Source organism: Pleurodeles waltl, chromosome 3_2, assembly GCF_031143425.1.
Source record: "Pleurodeles waltl isolate 20211129_DDA chromosome 3_2, aPleWal1.hap1.20221129, whole genome shotgun sequence".
Taxonomy (NCBI): Eukaryota; Metazoa; Chordata; class Amphibia; order Caudata; family Salamandridae; genus Pleurodeles; species Pleurodeles waltl.
Window position 1 is genome coordinate 126,901,539 of NC_090441.1, and position 17,396 is coordinate 126,918,934.

The following is a 17,396-nucleotide window of genomic DNA, read 5'->3' on the forward strand; positions in this document are numbered from 1 at the left end:
GAACACACAAAATTCCGAATTCGTCCTCCAATACAAAAATTCTTCCAAGGTGAACTCAAGAAAATATTCCTATATGTTAAAATAATGTATGCTTAACTTCAAGATACATCCAAGATATGTATGTGTCAGAGGGTTAGTCAGCTGTAAAGTACTGATATAGGTCAGTGTTGCCCATTGCACCGCACCTCTGCCCCCTTCAGCACAAGAATGAATTTGTGCACTTCGCATGCTTATGTAAGTTTATTGGCGACTTCTATTAAAAAATGGCTATAGAGGTGCTATGTAAAGCACTGTTGAATATTAGGACTAAGAATATAGCACATTTGGTATAGATATATCAGAGTAACGAGCCCTTTCAGTTCCACCTCTCGATTACTCTCACACACAGCAATACAAGACTGGAAAGGCCTCTTATGTTTCTGCCCTGAACTTGTGAACGGAATTTCTGGGTTTGTGCTCATTCTCTTGTGTGCAACATTATTCACTGTACAAAGACGGACGGTACCCATTACCCGTCGGTGGTGGCACGCTGCTTCACAGAGGCCTCCATCATACAGCGGGTGCTCATTCGGAGCACTCTTGATTTTTTTTCTTTTTTTTCTGTGGAAAGGTTGTCTTGAAAATTGAAGAGTCGTATTACATTCAAATATGGAGTGCTTCAGAAAGGAGCGGGCTGTCTAACAACTACTAGGGCCTCTCCCTGCGTAGTGAGGGAAGGACCCTAATAGTTGTAGGCATCTCTTCCCACTTCACTTAATGTCAGCCCATGCCTGGTAAACAGCCGCTAATGACACACTCTACTTGACTGAAAACACTAGGGTTCCCAAATCTGAATAAGTGACACAAATAAAATGTTATTTTCTGTTGTCTGCGAGATGGGTTAATAGGAGAGAGCCAGATAAACATCACTGAAGTAGTAGATAAAGACGAACACAGTAAAATAAAGGAGAAAAGCAAATGTGGTGTTAGATGGAAAATCCCCTTTGGTTACAGAGGAAGACATTCACAAACGACGCACCAAAGGGAGATGATAAACTCGAGGGGTATCTTTAAAATATTGGAAAGGTACCATTACGAGTTTGGTAGCCAACTGTAAAATCATGAATTTTGGGCAGCAAAAAACCAACAGTACAAGCTTCAACAAGAGATACGCCAGCACTGTAGAAATGAACAGTCATACTGCCTTTACAATGTGACATTATTAGTGAAATCATCTGTATCACAGTAGTCGGTTCAGTGGGCCTCAGCACCTCTCAAACGGATAATGCAGATTACAGGCAAAGCGCGTGACAGCTAGGTGGTAATACAGTTCTTAGGCAAGAATTAAAAACAAGTGAAGGCCATAAGAAGGAGGATAAAGTAATTCTTTAGGAACGGTCACATTTCTCAAGACTATAAACAGTACAAGAGGCCCGCATCTGCCCAGGAGCAGCCTGTATGAGGCAGCAGTAGTCACAAATTTACCATAATCGAAGATTAAAAATTGATCAGCAGGCCATCACTTGAAATACAGTAGTTCAAAAGTATAATTTGAGCAGACTGACCATTGTGCCCATAACCTGGCTGATCTCTAAGAAATTTCCACCAATCATGGTGCAGCGAGAGAAATCGATTTAGATCATCTCGAGATAGCGTATGGTAGGTAGAGCAAGTTTAATTTGGATGTGTGAAGCAAGCAATAATGTTTCATGACTCTGGCCATAATCAATGAATGAATATAAACGTATAATGCGCACAGCTACTCAGCAGTGTGTCCCGGCCCATAAGTCTAATCTGGAGCTGGCTATAGTGAAAAAGTTATTTACCTTTGGTAAGAATATTTTCAGGTTGATATATAATATTGCTGCAGATTCTTCACCTTATGAATGATTCATACTGGTGCACTCAACATTTTCCGAGAAATATCCCTCGAGTGCCAACAGGTGGCACAATGACCACACTCTGCCTCTGGATAGGGCAACATCAGAGTCTATTATGCATTAACCAGCGTGCAGGCGTCAGTTCCAAAAACAACAGTGACAAACTCAGTAGATCATGTGATGGCACACCTTGGGCTCTTACTGATAGCGGCACTAACTCACAGGGGAGGCCGGTGAGGACTATGCTGCAAGGTGATGTATCGATCACAAACGCCGTAACTGAATTAGTAGCACCTTACTGGGAAGTAGAATTGGCTGTTGCTTCCTGGTCTGAAGCAGGACCAAAGCCTGCCAAGGAGGTTATGTTAACAATTTTATAAAGCACGACTGATGCTTCATAGGAACTGCACCGAATTAATACTCCAAGTAGGTAGTCTGTCTAGTACTCGCTCGATCACAGGTGTCCATAACTCTGAAAATAACTACGAATGGCAAAAACACACACTTCCTGAATAACACTGGTAACTGGTAAGCATAACTCTATAAAAGACAGCATAACCTTGGCAAAACATATACTATACTAGTCCACTGCCAAGAGCTGTAACAGTTGCTAAAGGACATGGTCCCTCCTTTCACAATAAACAGGACGACAGAGGAAGACAGGCACTGAGACTAGAGCAGGTGCTCTGTGCGACCTGATGATCGACCTGGGTCACTTCCTTGTCTAATGGAGCTCTCGACATTCCAATATCCGTGGTGCGAGGATGGGAATCCATATTTCTAACAGAAGCCCAGCCCAAAAATCACCAGAACACGACGAGGAGAAATCTGATCCATTTCGTAGCTCTGTTAGCGGCATAGCTGTGCCTGATGGAAGGATCACAATCTCCTACCACTGTCAATTAAAATTTTAAACAGAAGAAAAACATTTCAACAAAAACATTTTGTCCACAGAACACAAATGACTGGCAAGCACCATAGAATTTTAATGTGCGGCGGGAGGAAATCAGATCATAGTGCCAAGAAGCGTGGTGTATTTGCTAAAATCATTTCTGAGAGAAATTTTAAAAAAATGGATGAGGTTATCTTCAACTAAGACACTACACCGAAGAAGTTTCCTCGAAGCTGATTCTCCAATTGATAAAGGGGAGAGTGGGTATAGCTGTGCCATCATCTTTCTGAGATGCTCTCTGGCCTATGCTTCAGGCCTATAATATCACTATGGCGGCAGGAAGACGCTTGCCACAAAGATATAGCGGAATCTGCAGATTGCCAGGATAAGTCAGTCTAAAATTTCTGGAGGTCAGTATACTCATTACCAGAATCTTGGGTAACAAACCTCTTACTAACACACCATTTAGAAACAACAATAACATACCATGAAGTTATTATTTGAGTGTCGTAAACTAGGACATTTCCCAATTCTAATTGGGAATATACACACATATTGCCAAACAACTTCTAGGTAGATTTACTAATTGGGCCACGGACCAACAGATCCTCTCTCCACTTCAAGCAGGGTTTCGATCTAGGATTAGTACAGTGAACCAGGTCTTTAGGCTGGCCGGGCTGTATTGGAAATATACAGCTCTTGCAAAACAGCCGTTATATCTCGCCTTTGTTGACTTGAGATCAGCCTTTGATCTTGTTCCAAGGGAGAAGCTATGGGAGGTGTTATACAGAATAGGGACCCCAGCTAATATAATCCAACTTTTGAAGAGACTGCATAAAGACACCTATGCGCAAGTGAGGTGGGGTAACTCTGGTGAATTAACAGACAAAATCACTACAAACAGAGGAGTTCGCCAGGGAAGTGTGCTGGCACCGTTTTTATTTTCTATTTTTATCAACAAGGTGGTACAGGTTTTAATGGCATGCCAGAATGATGCACCAACCCTGTGCGCTCAGAAAATCCCAATTCTTCTGTTTGCAGATGATTCCCTCCTTATTTCCAAATCTCCAATGGGCCTACAAATTCCTATTAATAGATTTAATTCCTTTTGCCATGAGTTCGGCCTAGAGCTGAACCACAAGAAAACTAAGCTAATGGCACTCCGTTTTGGAGCACGGAAGAAATGTATTATCAGTCTGGAAGGCGAACTCTTGGATAAGGTCAGCTCGATCAATTATTTGGGCGTGAGGATTTCTGATAATTTGCATTGGGCAGATCAGGTTAACAAAAGTGCTACCCGCTTGCAACATGACGCAGCGTCCATCCTCCGTTTTTTTCGAGGTACAACAACAAAAACTGTCTCCCCGGCAATAAAGATCTATATTGCCAGAGCACAAGGAGCCGCTGTCTATGGAGCGGAGGTCTGGGGCTTCTTCGATTGCAATAGGTTAACTATTGGAGAGAATAACTTTGCAAGAGCTTTATGTGCCTGCCCTTCTAGTACTCCGCTGATTCCATTGTTTTTAGATCTGGGCCTGAGACGGATAGCAGACCTAATTATTTTAAGACCACTCCTTTATTGGGTTAGGCTGTGGATTGTACCTGAATTAGGTGTTTACAAGTCCTCTCTTTTAGACCTGTTAAAATGCCCCAATTCCACTTCTATTCCTTGGGTAAAACATGTTTCCAAATGGTTTAACAACTTAGGCCTTGGAGACTTTTGGGAAAAACCACATAAACTTGAGAAAGTTCATTCTAAAGTATTGAAACAAGTATATTGGTCCTATGTATGGAACAATTACATTATTTATAGATCTCATGGTTGTCTAACAAATCTTTTTTTAGACTTTAAATGGTATCCGCAATTTGAACTGTACTTAGACACTATACCAGATATCTTAGGCAAAAGTTTACATGCCAGATTTCGTTTCGGGTCGTTGCCATTGAAGTCTTTGACGTGCAGATGGGGTACAAAAACAGTATCTGATAAATGTCCTGTATGCAGCACAACATCTGAAACAGTTGAACACTTTATGTTTTTTCGTCCCGCATATTCTTCTCCCAGGTCAAAGTGGATTTGTATTATGTGCCGGGAACTGGGGATTAGAGATTGCGCTTCTGCTTTGAGGGTCTTAAAAAGTCATCATTCTAAGGCCTTAATACAAGCTGTTAGCAAGTATTTGCTAGCAGCATGGAGTATACGAAAATTTGCTATTAGCAATGAGCTTTGAACTAGAGTCGATAAGATTTTTACTGTGTATTTCTGTATGGGTTTTATTGAATCATATTTTATATTTTCTGATTTTATATTTCTCTATTTATTATTGTATGTTGCTTTGATGATCTATTCGATCGAATAAAGCTTGTGCTAAACACACATATTGGTTCATACCGTTGCTTCAGGTTTTTTTTCAGCATCAGTTTCTGGTTCACTGAGGTTATCGTCTTCTACTTCTCCTTCCTCAGCCTCATCGTCTGAACTTTCAGCTTCTTTATCTAAAAATAAAATATGAAACACATTTTTCAGAGGTGAGCTTCTTTTTAAAAGGATCACATTAGAGCACACACTACACAAGTAGTGAGTTTGCCAATACCATGCATGAGCATCTCAACCAGTGCAGGTTTTTTGTTTGGATTATGCTATTTGTCGTCTTGTTTATCCCATTATCAATTCAAGCCTAAAATATCAGAATAAAAAAAATAAAAATAGTCTGGATAAACTACTCACTGCTGAAATCGAGAAAGCCGCAAGCTCTGCAGCAGCATGTAACATGCAGAATGTCTGCAAATTTGCGCATCTCGCTACATGTCAATTCAAATGAAATTATTTGAGATCCAACTGGGTGACAGGGGTTTGACCCACTGGATGATACTAGGGGTGAATTTTGTGTTAGAGAACGGCTGACAGAGTAGTGAAAGTCTGTGTCACTGGTGGACACAGCTAGGGGTCAAAATAATAAGTGCAAGTAAAGATTAGGATGGTTAAAGGACAGAGTGGGTCGGAGGACCCACTATAACCAAACAAGGAAGGTGCCACAGGAAGACGACTCTTAACATTTCAACAATTTACGTAGGTGACCAGGCGTGATGCCCCGGGAGGATGGGGCAAGTGGCTGGCTGAGGAGATGGGGCAAGTGGCTGGCTGAGGAGGGGCAAGTGGCTGGCTGAGGAGGGGCAAGTGGCTGGCTGAGGAGGGGCAAGTGGCTGGCTGATGAGGGGCAAGTGGCTGGCTGAGGATGGGCAAGTGGCTGGCTGAGGAGGGGCAAGTGGCTGGCTGAGGAGGGGCAAGTGGCTGGCTGAGGAGGGGCAAGTGGCTGGCTGAGGAGGGGCAAGTGGCTGGCTGAGGAGGGGCAAGTGGCTGGCTGAGGAGGGGCAAGTGGCTGGCTGAGGAGGGGTAAGTGGCTGGCTGAGGAGGGGTTAGGTAGATGACTGTGGGAGGAGGGGTTAAGAAGATGGCTGAGGGGGGTGGGTTGCACGGTGGGAAGTCATATGAAGGTGGGTATGCCTGCAATCGATCGCTGAAGATAAGTGGGACTAGTCTGGTTCCTAGGAGGCAGGCTTGAAGGATGTTGCGTGGTAGGTCCTGAGGTACAGTAGTAAGGGAGATAACTGTAGAAAGGGGGGCTCTTGAGAGAAGTCAGTACACAAGCAGTTAACAGTGCATACAAGCTATGGATTGAAAACATCTCATCAACATAAAACAATACCACAATCAGGAGTGAATGTATGTATATAACAATACAAAGTGATTACTAATTTGTGCAGAGCTTTAGTTAAAAAGGAGTTGGCAGAGGATCCTTGGGAGTTTGTAAGAACGAGTACAGATTGTCAAACTCTGGAATCAGTCACACCTCCAAATTTCAGCAGGCACAGGTCAAAAAACACAGAATCACAACCCACATTTGTACTTTTTTCAACTGCTAAAATGCAGATCAGGGTCCATATATAAACGGTAAAGTAGGATTCCTGAAAGGGGAAACTGGCACAATCATGAAGTAAAACAAGGTCAGATGGATTTGTATTTTTTTTCTACTGATGACAAAGTGTTTATTTAGCATCCTTGTGTCATAAAAGAAAGCACATTTTTCCTACGATGGACAGATTTACTTTTTTTGGGTTTTGGAGACGAAGGTTCTTTTTTTTCTTCATTTTTCAACTTCTCTTTATCTGTGGGCATTGAGCTCATATTTAAAAGTGCACGAGTCGCAGTAACCTCATCAAGCCAAACTACATTACCTGCAAAATAAAATGTACATTTTCAAGTTAGTTCAATAAATTATTTCACGTTAAAGCAGTTCATAGTAATTTGTACGCATGGAAATTCAAACGATTTTTCCGCAAGTTCTTTTAAAACAATTTAAATACGGACAGAATGTCTTTGAGCTCCCACCACCCTGCACTTATTAGATATCGGTGTGCTATCTGGTACAGTCTCAAATGTAATACGATAGAAGGAATCTGTATGTTGTGAGTTTAACTCGAGCAAAAGCACTTTGAATGTTCTTGTTAAAATAGTGGTTTAATTTTCATTTAATGCTTTGTAACAAATAAGACTTCCAAAACATAGGCAAGTATTCCTACACCAATTTCACAAATGACCTTACACCTTATGCTAGACACGTCCTCCTTTGCCCAATTAAATGACACTCAGACTGATATTTGATCCACACTCCTCTCTTAGAACCTTTATCCCAAATGTCCCTCTTGCATAAACCTTTGATCACTCCTAGCAACAAATCACTTAAAATTAAAATACATGCAACTCCACTGTACATGTGTAGGAGGCTGGCCTGGCTTGTAGTGGGTACCAGAGGTACTTACACCTTGTGCCAGGTCCAGTTATCCCTTATTAGTGTAGAAGAGGTGTTTCTAGCAGCTTAAGCTGATAGAAGGTAGCTATGGCAAAGCAGCTTAGGCTGAACTAGGAGACATGTAAAGCTCCTACTATACCTCTGGTGTCATATGCACAATATCATAAGAAAACACAATACACAGATATACTAAAAATAAAGGTACTTTATTTTTATGACAATATGCCAAAAGTATCTCAGTGAGTACCCTCAGTATGAGGATAAGCTATATACACAAGATATATGTACACAAACCAAAATTATGCAGATAATAGCAAAAGGAAGTAATGCAAGCAGTGTAAAGTTACAGTAGATTGCAATAGGAGCACATAGGTATAGGGGCAACACAAACTATATACTCCAAAAGTGGTATGCGAACCACGAATTGACCCCCAAACCTATGTGGGCTTGTAGAGGGTCGCTGGGACTGTAGGAAAACAGTGAGGGTTAGAAAAATAGCCCACCCCAAGACCCTGAAAGGTAGGTGTAAAGTGCACCTACTACCCCCAGAGAGCACAGAAGTCGTGATAGGGGGATTCTACAAGGAGAACAAACACCAGCAATGCAACAACAGTGGATTTCCGGACCCGAGTACCTGTAAGACAAGGGGACAAAGTCCAAGAGTCGCGACAGTGTCGAGAGTGGGCAGGAGCCCAGGAAATGCCAGCTGAGGGTGCAAGGAAGCTGCCACCTGTTGGAAAAAGCTTGGTGTTCTGCAAGAACAAAGAGGACTAGGAACTTCCCCTTTGGAGGATGGATGTCCCACGTCGTGAAGAAGCTTGCAGAGGTGTTCCCACGCAGAAAGACCGCAAACAAGCCTTGCTAGCTGCAAGGGTCGCGGTTAGGGTTTTTGGATGCTGCTGTGGCCCAGGAGGGACCAGGATGTCGCCACTTGGATGAGGAGACAGAGGGGGCGCCCAGCAAGTCAGGGAGCCCTCACAGAAGCAGGCAGCACCCGCAGAAGTACCTGAACAGGCACTTAGAAGAAAAGTGAACCGGAGTCCACCCAAAGTCACAAAAGGGAGTCCCACGGCGCCGGAGGACAACTCAGAAGGTTGTGCACTGCAGGTTAGAGTGTCCGGGACCCAGGCTTGGCTGTGCACGAAGGAAATCCTGGAAGAGTGCACAGGAGCCGGAGCAGCTGCAAATCACGCGGTACCCAGCAATGCAGTCTAGCATGGGGCGGCAAGGACTTACCTCCACCAAACTTGGACTGAAGAGTCACTGGACTGTGGGAGTCACTTGGACAGAGTTGCTGAGTTCCAGGGACCACGCTCGTCGTGCTGAGAGGGGACCCAGAGGACCGGTGATGCAGTCTTTTGTTGCCTGCGGTTGCAGGGGGAAGATTCCGTCGACCCACGGGAGATTTCTTCAGAGCTCCTGGTGCAGAGAGGAGGCAGGCTACCCACAGAGCATGCACCACCTGGCAACAGTCGAGAAAGCCGGCAGGATGAAGCGATACAAGGTTGCTAGTAGTCGTCTTGCTACTTTGTTGCGGTTTTGCAGGCGTCCTGAGCAGTCAGCGGTCGATCCTTTGGTAGAAGGTTAAGAGGGAGATGCAGAGGAACTCTGGTGAGCTCTTGCATTCGTTATCTGATGAGATCCCCAAAGCAGAGACCCTAAATAGCCAGAAAAGGAGGTTTGGCTACCTAGGAAGGAGGATTGGATACCAAGAGAGGTAAGAGCCTATCAGATGAGCCTCTGACGGCACTGGCCACTCAGAGCAGTCCAGTGTGCCACAAACACCGCTGTTTCCAAGATGGCAGAGGTCTGGGACACACAGGAGGAGCTCTGGGAACCTCCCCTGGGAGGTGCAGGTCAGGGGAGTGGTCACTCCAGTTTCTTTTGTCCAGTTTCGCGCCAGAGCAGGGCTGGGAGATCCCTGAACCGGTGTAGACTGGCTTATGCAGAGATGGGCACCATCTGTGCCCATCAAAGCATTTCCAGAGGCTGGGGGAGGCTACTCCTCCCCAGCCTTCACACCTATTTCCAAAGGGAGAGGGTGTTACACCCTTTCTCAGAGGAAGTCTGTAAGGAAATGCCTCCTTGGCATGGTTACCCCCTGACGTTTTGCCTTTGCTGATGCTAAGTTTTGATTTGAAAGTGTGCTGAGGCCTGCTAACCAGGCCCCAGCACCAGTGTTCTTTCCCTAACCTGTACTTTTGTTTCCACAATTGGCACACCCTGGCATCCAGGTAAGTCCCTTGTAACTGGTACCAAGGGCCCTGATGCCAGGGAAGGTCTCTAAGGGCTGAAGCATATCTTATGCCACCCTGAGGACCCCTCACTCAGCACAGACACACTGCTTGCCAGCTTGTGTGTGCTAGTAGGGATAAAAAGACTAAGTCGACATGGCACTCCCCTCAGGGTGCCATGCCAACCTCACACTGCCTATGAAGTATAGATAAGTCACCCCTCTAGCAGGCCTTACAGCCCTAAGGCAGGGTGCACTATACCATAGGTGAGGGCATAAGTGCATGAGCACTATGCCCCTACAGTGTCTAAGCAAAACCTTAGACATTGTAAGTGCAGGGTAGCCATAAGAGTATATGATCTGGGAGTCTGTCATACACGAACTCCACAGCACCATAATGGCTACACTGAAAACTGTGAAGTTTGGTATCAAACTTCTCAGCACAATAAATGCACACTGATGCCAGTGTACATTTTATTGTATCATACACCCCAGAGGGCACCTTAGAGGTGCCCCCTGAAACCTTAACCAACTACCCGTGTAGGCTGACTGGTTTTAGCAGCCTGCCACACTCCAGACATGTTGCTGGCCACATGGGGAGAGTGCCTTTGTCACTCTGTGGCTAGTAACAAAGCCTGTACTGGGTGAAGGTGCTTCACACCTCCCCCTGCAGGAACTGTAACACCTGGCGGTGAGCCTCAAAGGCTCACCCCCTTTGTTACAGCACCCCAGGGCACTCCAGCTAGTGGAGTTGCCCGCCCCCGGCCCCACTTTTGGCAGCAAGGCCGGAGGAGATAATGAGAACAACAAGGAGGAGTCACTGGCCAGTCAGGACAGCACCTAAGGTGTCCTGAGCTGAGGTGACTAACTTTTAGAAATCCTCCATCTTGCAGATGGAGGATTCCCCCAATAGGATTAAGGATGTGTCCCCTCCCCTCAGGGAAGAGGCACAAAGAGGGTGTACCCACCCTCAGGGCTAGTAGCCATTGGCTACTAACCCCCCAGACCTAAACACCCCCTAAATTCAGTATTTAGGGGCTCCCCAGAACCTAGGAACTCAGATTCCTGCAACCTAAGAAGAAGAGGACTGCTAAGCTGAAACACCCTGCAGAGAAGACGGAGACACCAACTGCTTTGGCCCCAGCTCTACCGGCCTGTCTCCCCCCCTTCTAAAGACACTGCTCCAGCGACGCTTTCCCCAGGGACCAGCGACCTCTGAATCCTCAGAGGACTGCCCTGTTCTAGAAGGACCAAGAACTCCTGAGGACAGCGGCCCTGTTCACCAAAGACTGCAACTTTGAAACAAAGAAGCAACTTTGAAACAACTTGCGTTTCCCGCCGGAAGCGTGAGACTTGACACACTGCACTCAACGCCCCCGGCTCGACTTGTGGAGAACAATCACTTCAGGGAGGACTCCCCGGTGACTGCGAGACCGTGAGTAGCCAGAGTTGCCCCCCCTGAGCCCCTACAGCGACGCCTGCAGAGGGAATCCCGAGGCTCCCCCCTGACCGCGACTGCCTGTTCCTCAGATCCCGACGCCTGGTAAAGACTCTGCACCCGCAGCCCCCAGGACCTGAAGGATCCGAACTCCAGTGCAGGAGTGACCCCCAGGAGGCCCTCTCCCTTGCCCAGGTGGTGGCTACCCCGAGGAGCCCCCCCTTGCCTGCAGCGCTGAAGAGACCCCTTGGTCTCCCATTGAAACCTATTGAAAACCCAACGCGTGTTTGCACACTGCACCCGGCCGCCCCGTGCTGCTGAGGGTGTACTTTCAGTGTGGACTTGTGTCCCCACCCCCCGGTGCCCTACAAAACCCCCCTGGTCTGCCCTGCGAAGACGCGGGTACTTACCTGCTGGCAGACTGGAACCGGGGCACCCCCTTCTCCATTGAAGCCTATGCGTTTTGGGCACCACTTTGACCTCTGCACCTGACTGGCCCTGAGCTGCTGGTGTGGTAACTTTGGGGTTGCTCTGAACCCCCAACGGTGGGCTACCTTGGACCCAAACTTGGACCCCGTAGGTGGTTTACTTACCTGCAAAAACTAACAAACTCTTACTCCCCCCAGGAACTGTTGAAAATTGCACTGTCTAGTTTTAAAATAGCTATATGCGATTTATGTGAAAACTGTATATGCTATTTTGCTAATTCAAAGTTCCTAAAGTACCTACCTGCAATACCTTTCATTTGAAGTATTACATGTAAATCTTGAACCTGTGGTTCTTAAAATAAACTAAGAAAATATATTTTTCTATACAAAAACCTATTGGCCTGGAATTGTCTCTGAGTGTGTGTTCCTCATTTATTGCCTGTGTGTGTACAACAAATGCTTAACACTACTCCTTTGATAAGCCTACTGCTCGACCACATTACCACAAAATAGAGCATTAGAATTATCTCTTTTTGCCACTATCTTACCTCTAAGGGGAACCCTTGGACTCTGTGCATACTATTCCTTTCTTTGAAATAGTACATACAGAGCCAACTTCCTACAAAGTCCTTTGTTCTGCCTTCGTGGGCCAGGGCTGCTTGGACCCCAGGAGGGCAGAAACCTGTCTGAGGGGTTGGCAGCAGCAGCAGCTGCAGTGGAAACCCCGGAAAGGCAGTTTGGCAGTACCCGGGTTCTGGGCTAGAGACCCGGGGGATCATGGAATTGTCCCCTCAATGCCAGAATGGCATTGGGGTGACAATTCCATGATCTTAGACATGTTACATGGCCATGTTCGGAGTTACCATTGTGACGCTGTACATAGGTAGTGACCTATGTACAGTGCACGCGTGTAATGGTGTCCCCGCACTCACAAAGTCTGTGGAATTTGCCCTGAACGATGTGGGGGCACCTTGGCTAGTGCCAGGGTGCCCACACACTAAGTAACTTTGCACCCAACCTTCACCAGGTGAGGGTTAGACATATAGGTGACTTATAAGTTACTTAAGTGCAGTGGTAAATGGCTGTGAAATAACGTGGACGTTATTTCACTCAGGCTGCACTGGCAGGCCTGTGTAAGAATTGTCAGAGCTCCCTATGGGTGCCAAAAGAAATGCTGCAGCCCATAGGGATCTCCTGGAACCCCAATACCCTGGGTACCTCAGTACCATATACTAGGGAATTATATGGGTGTACCAGTATGGTGAAATTGGTCACTAGCCTGTTAGTGACAAATTTGGAAAGCAGAGAGAGCATAACCACTGAGGTTCTTGTTAGCAGAGCCTCAGTGAGACAGTTAGTCATCGTACAGGGAACACACACAGGGCACATACTTAAGAGCACTGGGGCCCTGCCTGGCAGGGTCCCAGTGACACATAGACTAAAACAACATATATACAGTGAAATATGGGGGTAACATGCCAGGCAAGATGGTACTTTCCTACAACATGGCATAGATGCCACACTACCATCATACCTCAAAGCAACTAACGAGCCCTTAGTTTTCTTACACTGGCACGAGAATAACTATACTCCTCGTTATGTCCTCATACTCAGTCACCAACCCACAAATCTGATGCCCTACTCTGCACCCCCCCCACACATCTGCCACTCATTTCACCCTCTTTGTTGTGGATAACAGCTCCTCATTCACAGCTAAGAGCTCAAGTTATAAATACCCCTTTTCACTCTTCACTCACCTTCCCACCTCCTTACTAAACCCCATCTGTCCTAGGTATCTGCCTTCTCTCGTGCATTTCCAGCTGAATTAATTCACATACATGAGACTGACAACTATTTTTGGGTGCATTTGACTTTTAGTTGCCAAACCAATGAACTCCTTGCCTTCTTCTCTTGCATTCTGCCCTGTCCTGCTTGACTTACCAGTTCAACCACCCCCAACAGACGCACCTAACTATTGTGCTTTAACCCCCAAAGTGGTCTTGCAGACCATTCCACTCCTATCAACTACTTCTCTGTCTCCCTACTTCCTTCCTCCAAACTTCTGGAAGGCCTGGCTTTCAACAACCCCACTCTCCTTCTCAAAAGCCAAAGCCTGTTTCATTCCCTTCAATCAGTCTTCTGAACGTCTCACTCTACAGAAATTGACCTCTTGTGCGACTAGCTATATAGCTTCAGCCCACTATATTCACCCGTCATATTTATTGAGCTTTCTGCAGTGTTTGATACTGTGGCCCACTCCGCTATCTACTCTTACAACGCCTTACAGTACTTAGTGTTCTCTATCACTTGGGTCTTTATTTTCAGTTTCATGGTGCTACTCCCAATCTACTGCCCATGCCGTTGACATGCAATACACATGGTTTAAGCTTTGCTATTCTTTTTGGCTTTCTTTTACCTCACATCCTAGAGATGCATCGCCTTCCTTTGGCTTCTCCTATCATCTCTGCTCTAGTGACACTAAACTCTTCCCTACCCCATACCTCCAGTCATGCCTGCCTTAGAGTCTTCCATCTAAGAATGGACAGCTATCTAAAGACCACTACTGACGACACTTGCCTCTATTCCCTACTCAATCCACACCTCGCCCAAACCATACACCATCATCTAGAAATCTCAGAGTTTACTTCAACCATACAACAAAGTGGAATCGTTCATAACAGCCATGGTTTAGCAGCCATGTATAACGTATTACATACATGTCATACAAACATTGCCTCCTAAACAGCAAAAACACTCCTCCTCAGGAATCATGACCATCATAAAGCATCTTGGTCACTGTCTCTCTATAGGCCTTCTCCCAACTGGATAAATTAAGTACAACATTTTACAATCTTCCAGACACAGCTACCACCGACAAATGAATGGAATGTGCTGGGGGTGGAGGGGGAGTTGATTAAGGAGTTGATCTTGCAACCGCTATGAAATCCTTGAGATATCCATGCTATGTGACAAATATATGTATGACTAAAAATCGAGTTTTTGAAAATATAAAAAAGTATAGAATACTAAAAGACTTACATGGCATGACTCCCTATGATTGTAGTGCCAGAGTTTACTACAGTCAATAAGAAGGGAGAAGCAAGCTTTCATGGACTGCATAAGATTCTGGTGTTAAAATATAGGACGTTGTCAAATGGAAAGAAAAAACATTTCAGGAGTCCTAATGGAAGACCATTGTATTAATCCAATCTGCTAAGCGCTAGTAAAGTGATCAGTGTCTGGTTGGCAAATTATATAAAGGCTGACCTTAACCACTTTAGCTGTGCGTATAATGAAAAACTCCATTTACATGGAATCAACACCAAGGTTTCAGTCAGAAAAGGTGAATTTCTGAGTGCCAGGAGAGAAGTAGACTGAGCTAGGAAGGAAGGGAGAGGAAGATGATGAAGGAAAGTATAGGGTCGGAAAAATTAGGTACATTTCAGAGCAGGTCGCAGAAGGTAACATGAAACTATGCATCCCACCCCAGTTGTGCAATACATAAACACTTCGTTTTTGATAGGAGGGAAGTCTAACCCTTGCTTCTCTGCATTCTCGTTCACAAATATTGGTATGGCTGTACTCAAGTGGTAATGTGGGAGCCTGACGTAGCCATCGATGTCTGACCACCAGCCTCCCTGCTCTTTGCAAGTATGCAGGGATTGGGGAGAGTTTGGAATGTTTCAACAGCCGGAATTTACATCTGATGAACCAGCTTCACATGTGACTAGGGCAACTAGAGTGTATCATTTCAGTATCACTTCTTGATCAGTCAGCTGGCAGATGAAAAACACAGCCTTATCCCCTACATACAACAGTGTGTGGGTAAATCAGAGGAAATGTCCTGCCGAAGCCAGAAGGATCTTCTCATCAACTCTATTCTGGAGTGCCTGCTGTCAGCATATGCCTCACTAAGCACCCTGTCCTTTCAGTCTCTCTTCTTTTACTTTGGCGGTTACGTCTATGGCACAAAATGGTTAAAAACGTTTACGGTCCTGTGTCTATTCCCTATCATGTATTAATAATATTAAATTTTGACCACAGGGCACGGAGCCCTTTCTAGAAATTTTATCGAACATATTTTTGATCTGTTTCCTTTTTAATTACAATTGACAGTCATGACGCTTTTACCTAATCGAACATGAAATAAAATAAATACAAGAAATGGGCAGCGCAGTCAAAGAGTTAACCTTCTGTTGTGTCACTCAACTTTAATGAGACGCTAATTCAACCCTAGGGTTTCTTGGTGCAGCTCTGTGTACTGAGGGCAATGGAACCAGCTGAAGGGACTTAAAAGTCAACATCTTCACGTGGCTGTAAACATCAGCTATTCTTGTAGGCTGAGGAGAATCCTGTCCCATGCAGTGGGAGCCACAACAGAAAAATATCAATCATCTTTTTGGTGTCTGCAAAAAAGCAGAAAGGCCACAAGAGATTCTTATCTTGTAACTCTGCTTTCTGAAACAACTAATAGGTGAACTACGCACGCCTATTTTACCCGCTACTAATCAGTAGGATACAATCAATTTTGAATCTTTAGGAACGGACTGAAGACACAGGTCCATCAATGTGCGATACCAATCACAAAAACAAAGAATAATTGCATTTTGTACTTACAGGAAGTGTCATCAAGCCACTCAATATGAGCAGGTGGATAACTTTTAAAATAGGCAAATATATCACTCGTGCTCATTTCATCCACTCCAGTCATCTTAATTGTATCCATTCTCACTGTAGGGATTGCTGCAAAGAAAAAAAATCTATTATATATAGAAACCCAACAGTGCTTAGAATAATACAGAATACAAACGTTCCATTGTTTGCACACGCAATGAAAACAGCATATGTATGCAATTTTGCACTTTTTGTAAGTAGGGATTGCTAACATTTTGAAATCCAAAAAACGTACTTTCAAATAATTGCATTCAATGCCTGGCACTGCTAGGGAGTTGAAAAGACACAGAATGGTGAAGTTTTGAGATGTTTTCCACTCTTTTCATGTGAATTTAGACCAGTGGTTTCCAACCCGTGGTCCTGGGACATCAGGGGGTTCGCAACTGCTTAGAAAATTAAATAATATTCACAGATTAGGTCTTCAGCCATCAGTCGGGGGTCCCCAGATTCCAATAATGATTCAGTAGGGGTCCCCTGGTTCCAGTAATGATATAGCGGGGGTCCCCTGGCTCCAGAAATGATAAAGTGGGGGTCGACAGAAGTCCAAAGACTGGGAACCACTGATTAAGACTATTTTTGAACACCTGAACCAATCTTCGCAGAGACAGCATGCCACCCACTGCAAAACACTGGATGACACCTTTGTACGCACATGGAAAATACACCAGTGTTTTCCATCAGTGCATCTATTCTGAGACCGGACTGTTATTACTGCAGTAAAAACTGGAGTCAAAAACATATAGCAACCACCAGCTGCATACACTCGATTCCTATTGTGAATTGCTTGGTTACTGCAAATGCACTGAAAGCAATAAGAAGGTACTCGGTGAAATGTTTAATCGTTTTTTCCTTTTTCTAGTACAAACGTCTTTACATGAAATGCATAGGACACGGAATAATTGCAATAAAAGGAATACCTCAACTGTCCTTGAAGGCAAAGGGACGAGAACACTAGACCAGACTGTGTTACCACAGCATCATTATTGTTACTGCTTTGGCATTGTTAATCGGAGAGCAAGTAGACAATAGCAATACATGAAAAAAATTAGGAGGTCACTTCC

At 44.9% G+C, this 17,396-nt stretch overlaps 1 protein-coding gene across 1 annotated transcript in view; it reads right to left on the reverse strand.

The window, feature by feature from the left end:
• NCBP3 (nuclear cap binding subunit 3) overlaps positions 1 to 17,396 on the reverse strand; it is a 228,117-nt gene that overhangs the window by 129,735 nt on the left and 80,986 nt on the right. The window contains exons 4-6 of the mRNA XM_069226975.1: positions 16,279 to 16,404; positions 6,859 to 6,987; positions 5,144 to 5,247 (exon numbers count right to left, since the gene is read on the reverse strand). Coding sequence (XP_069083076.1) covers positions 5,144 to 5,247; positions 6,859 to 6,987; positions 16,279 to 16,404 — 359 coding nt within the window. The remainder of the gene's footprint in view (positions 1 to 5,143; positions 5,248 to 6,858; positions 6,988 to 16,278; positions 16,405 to 17,396) is intronic.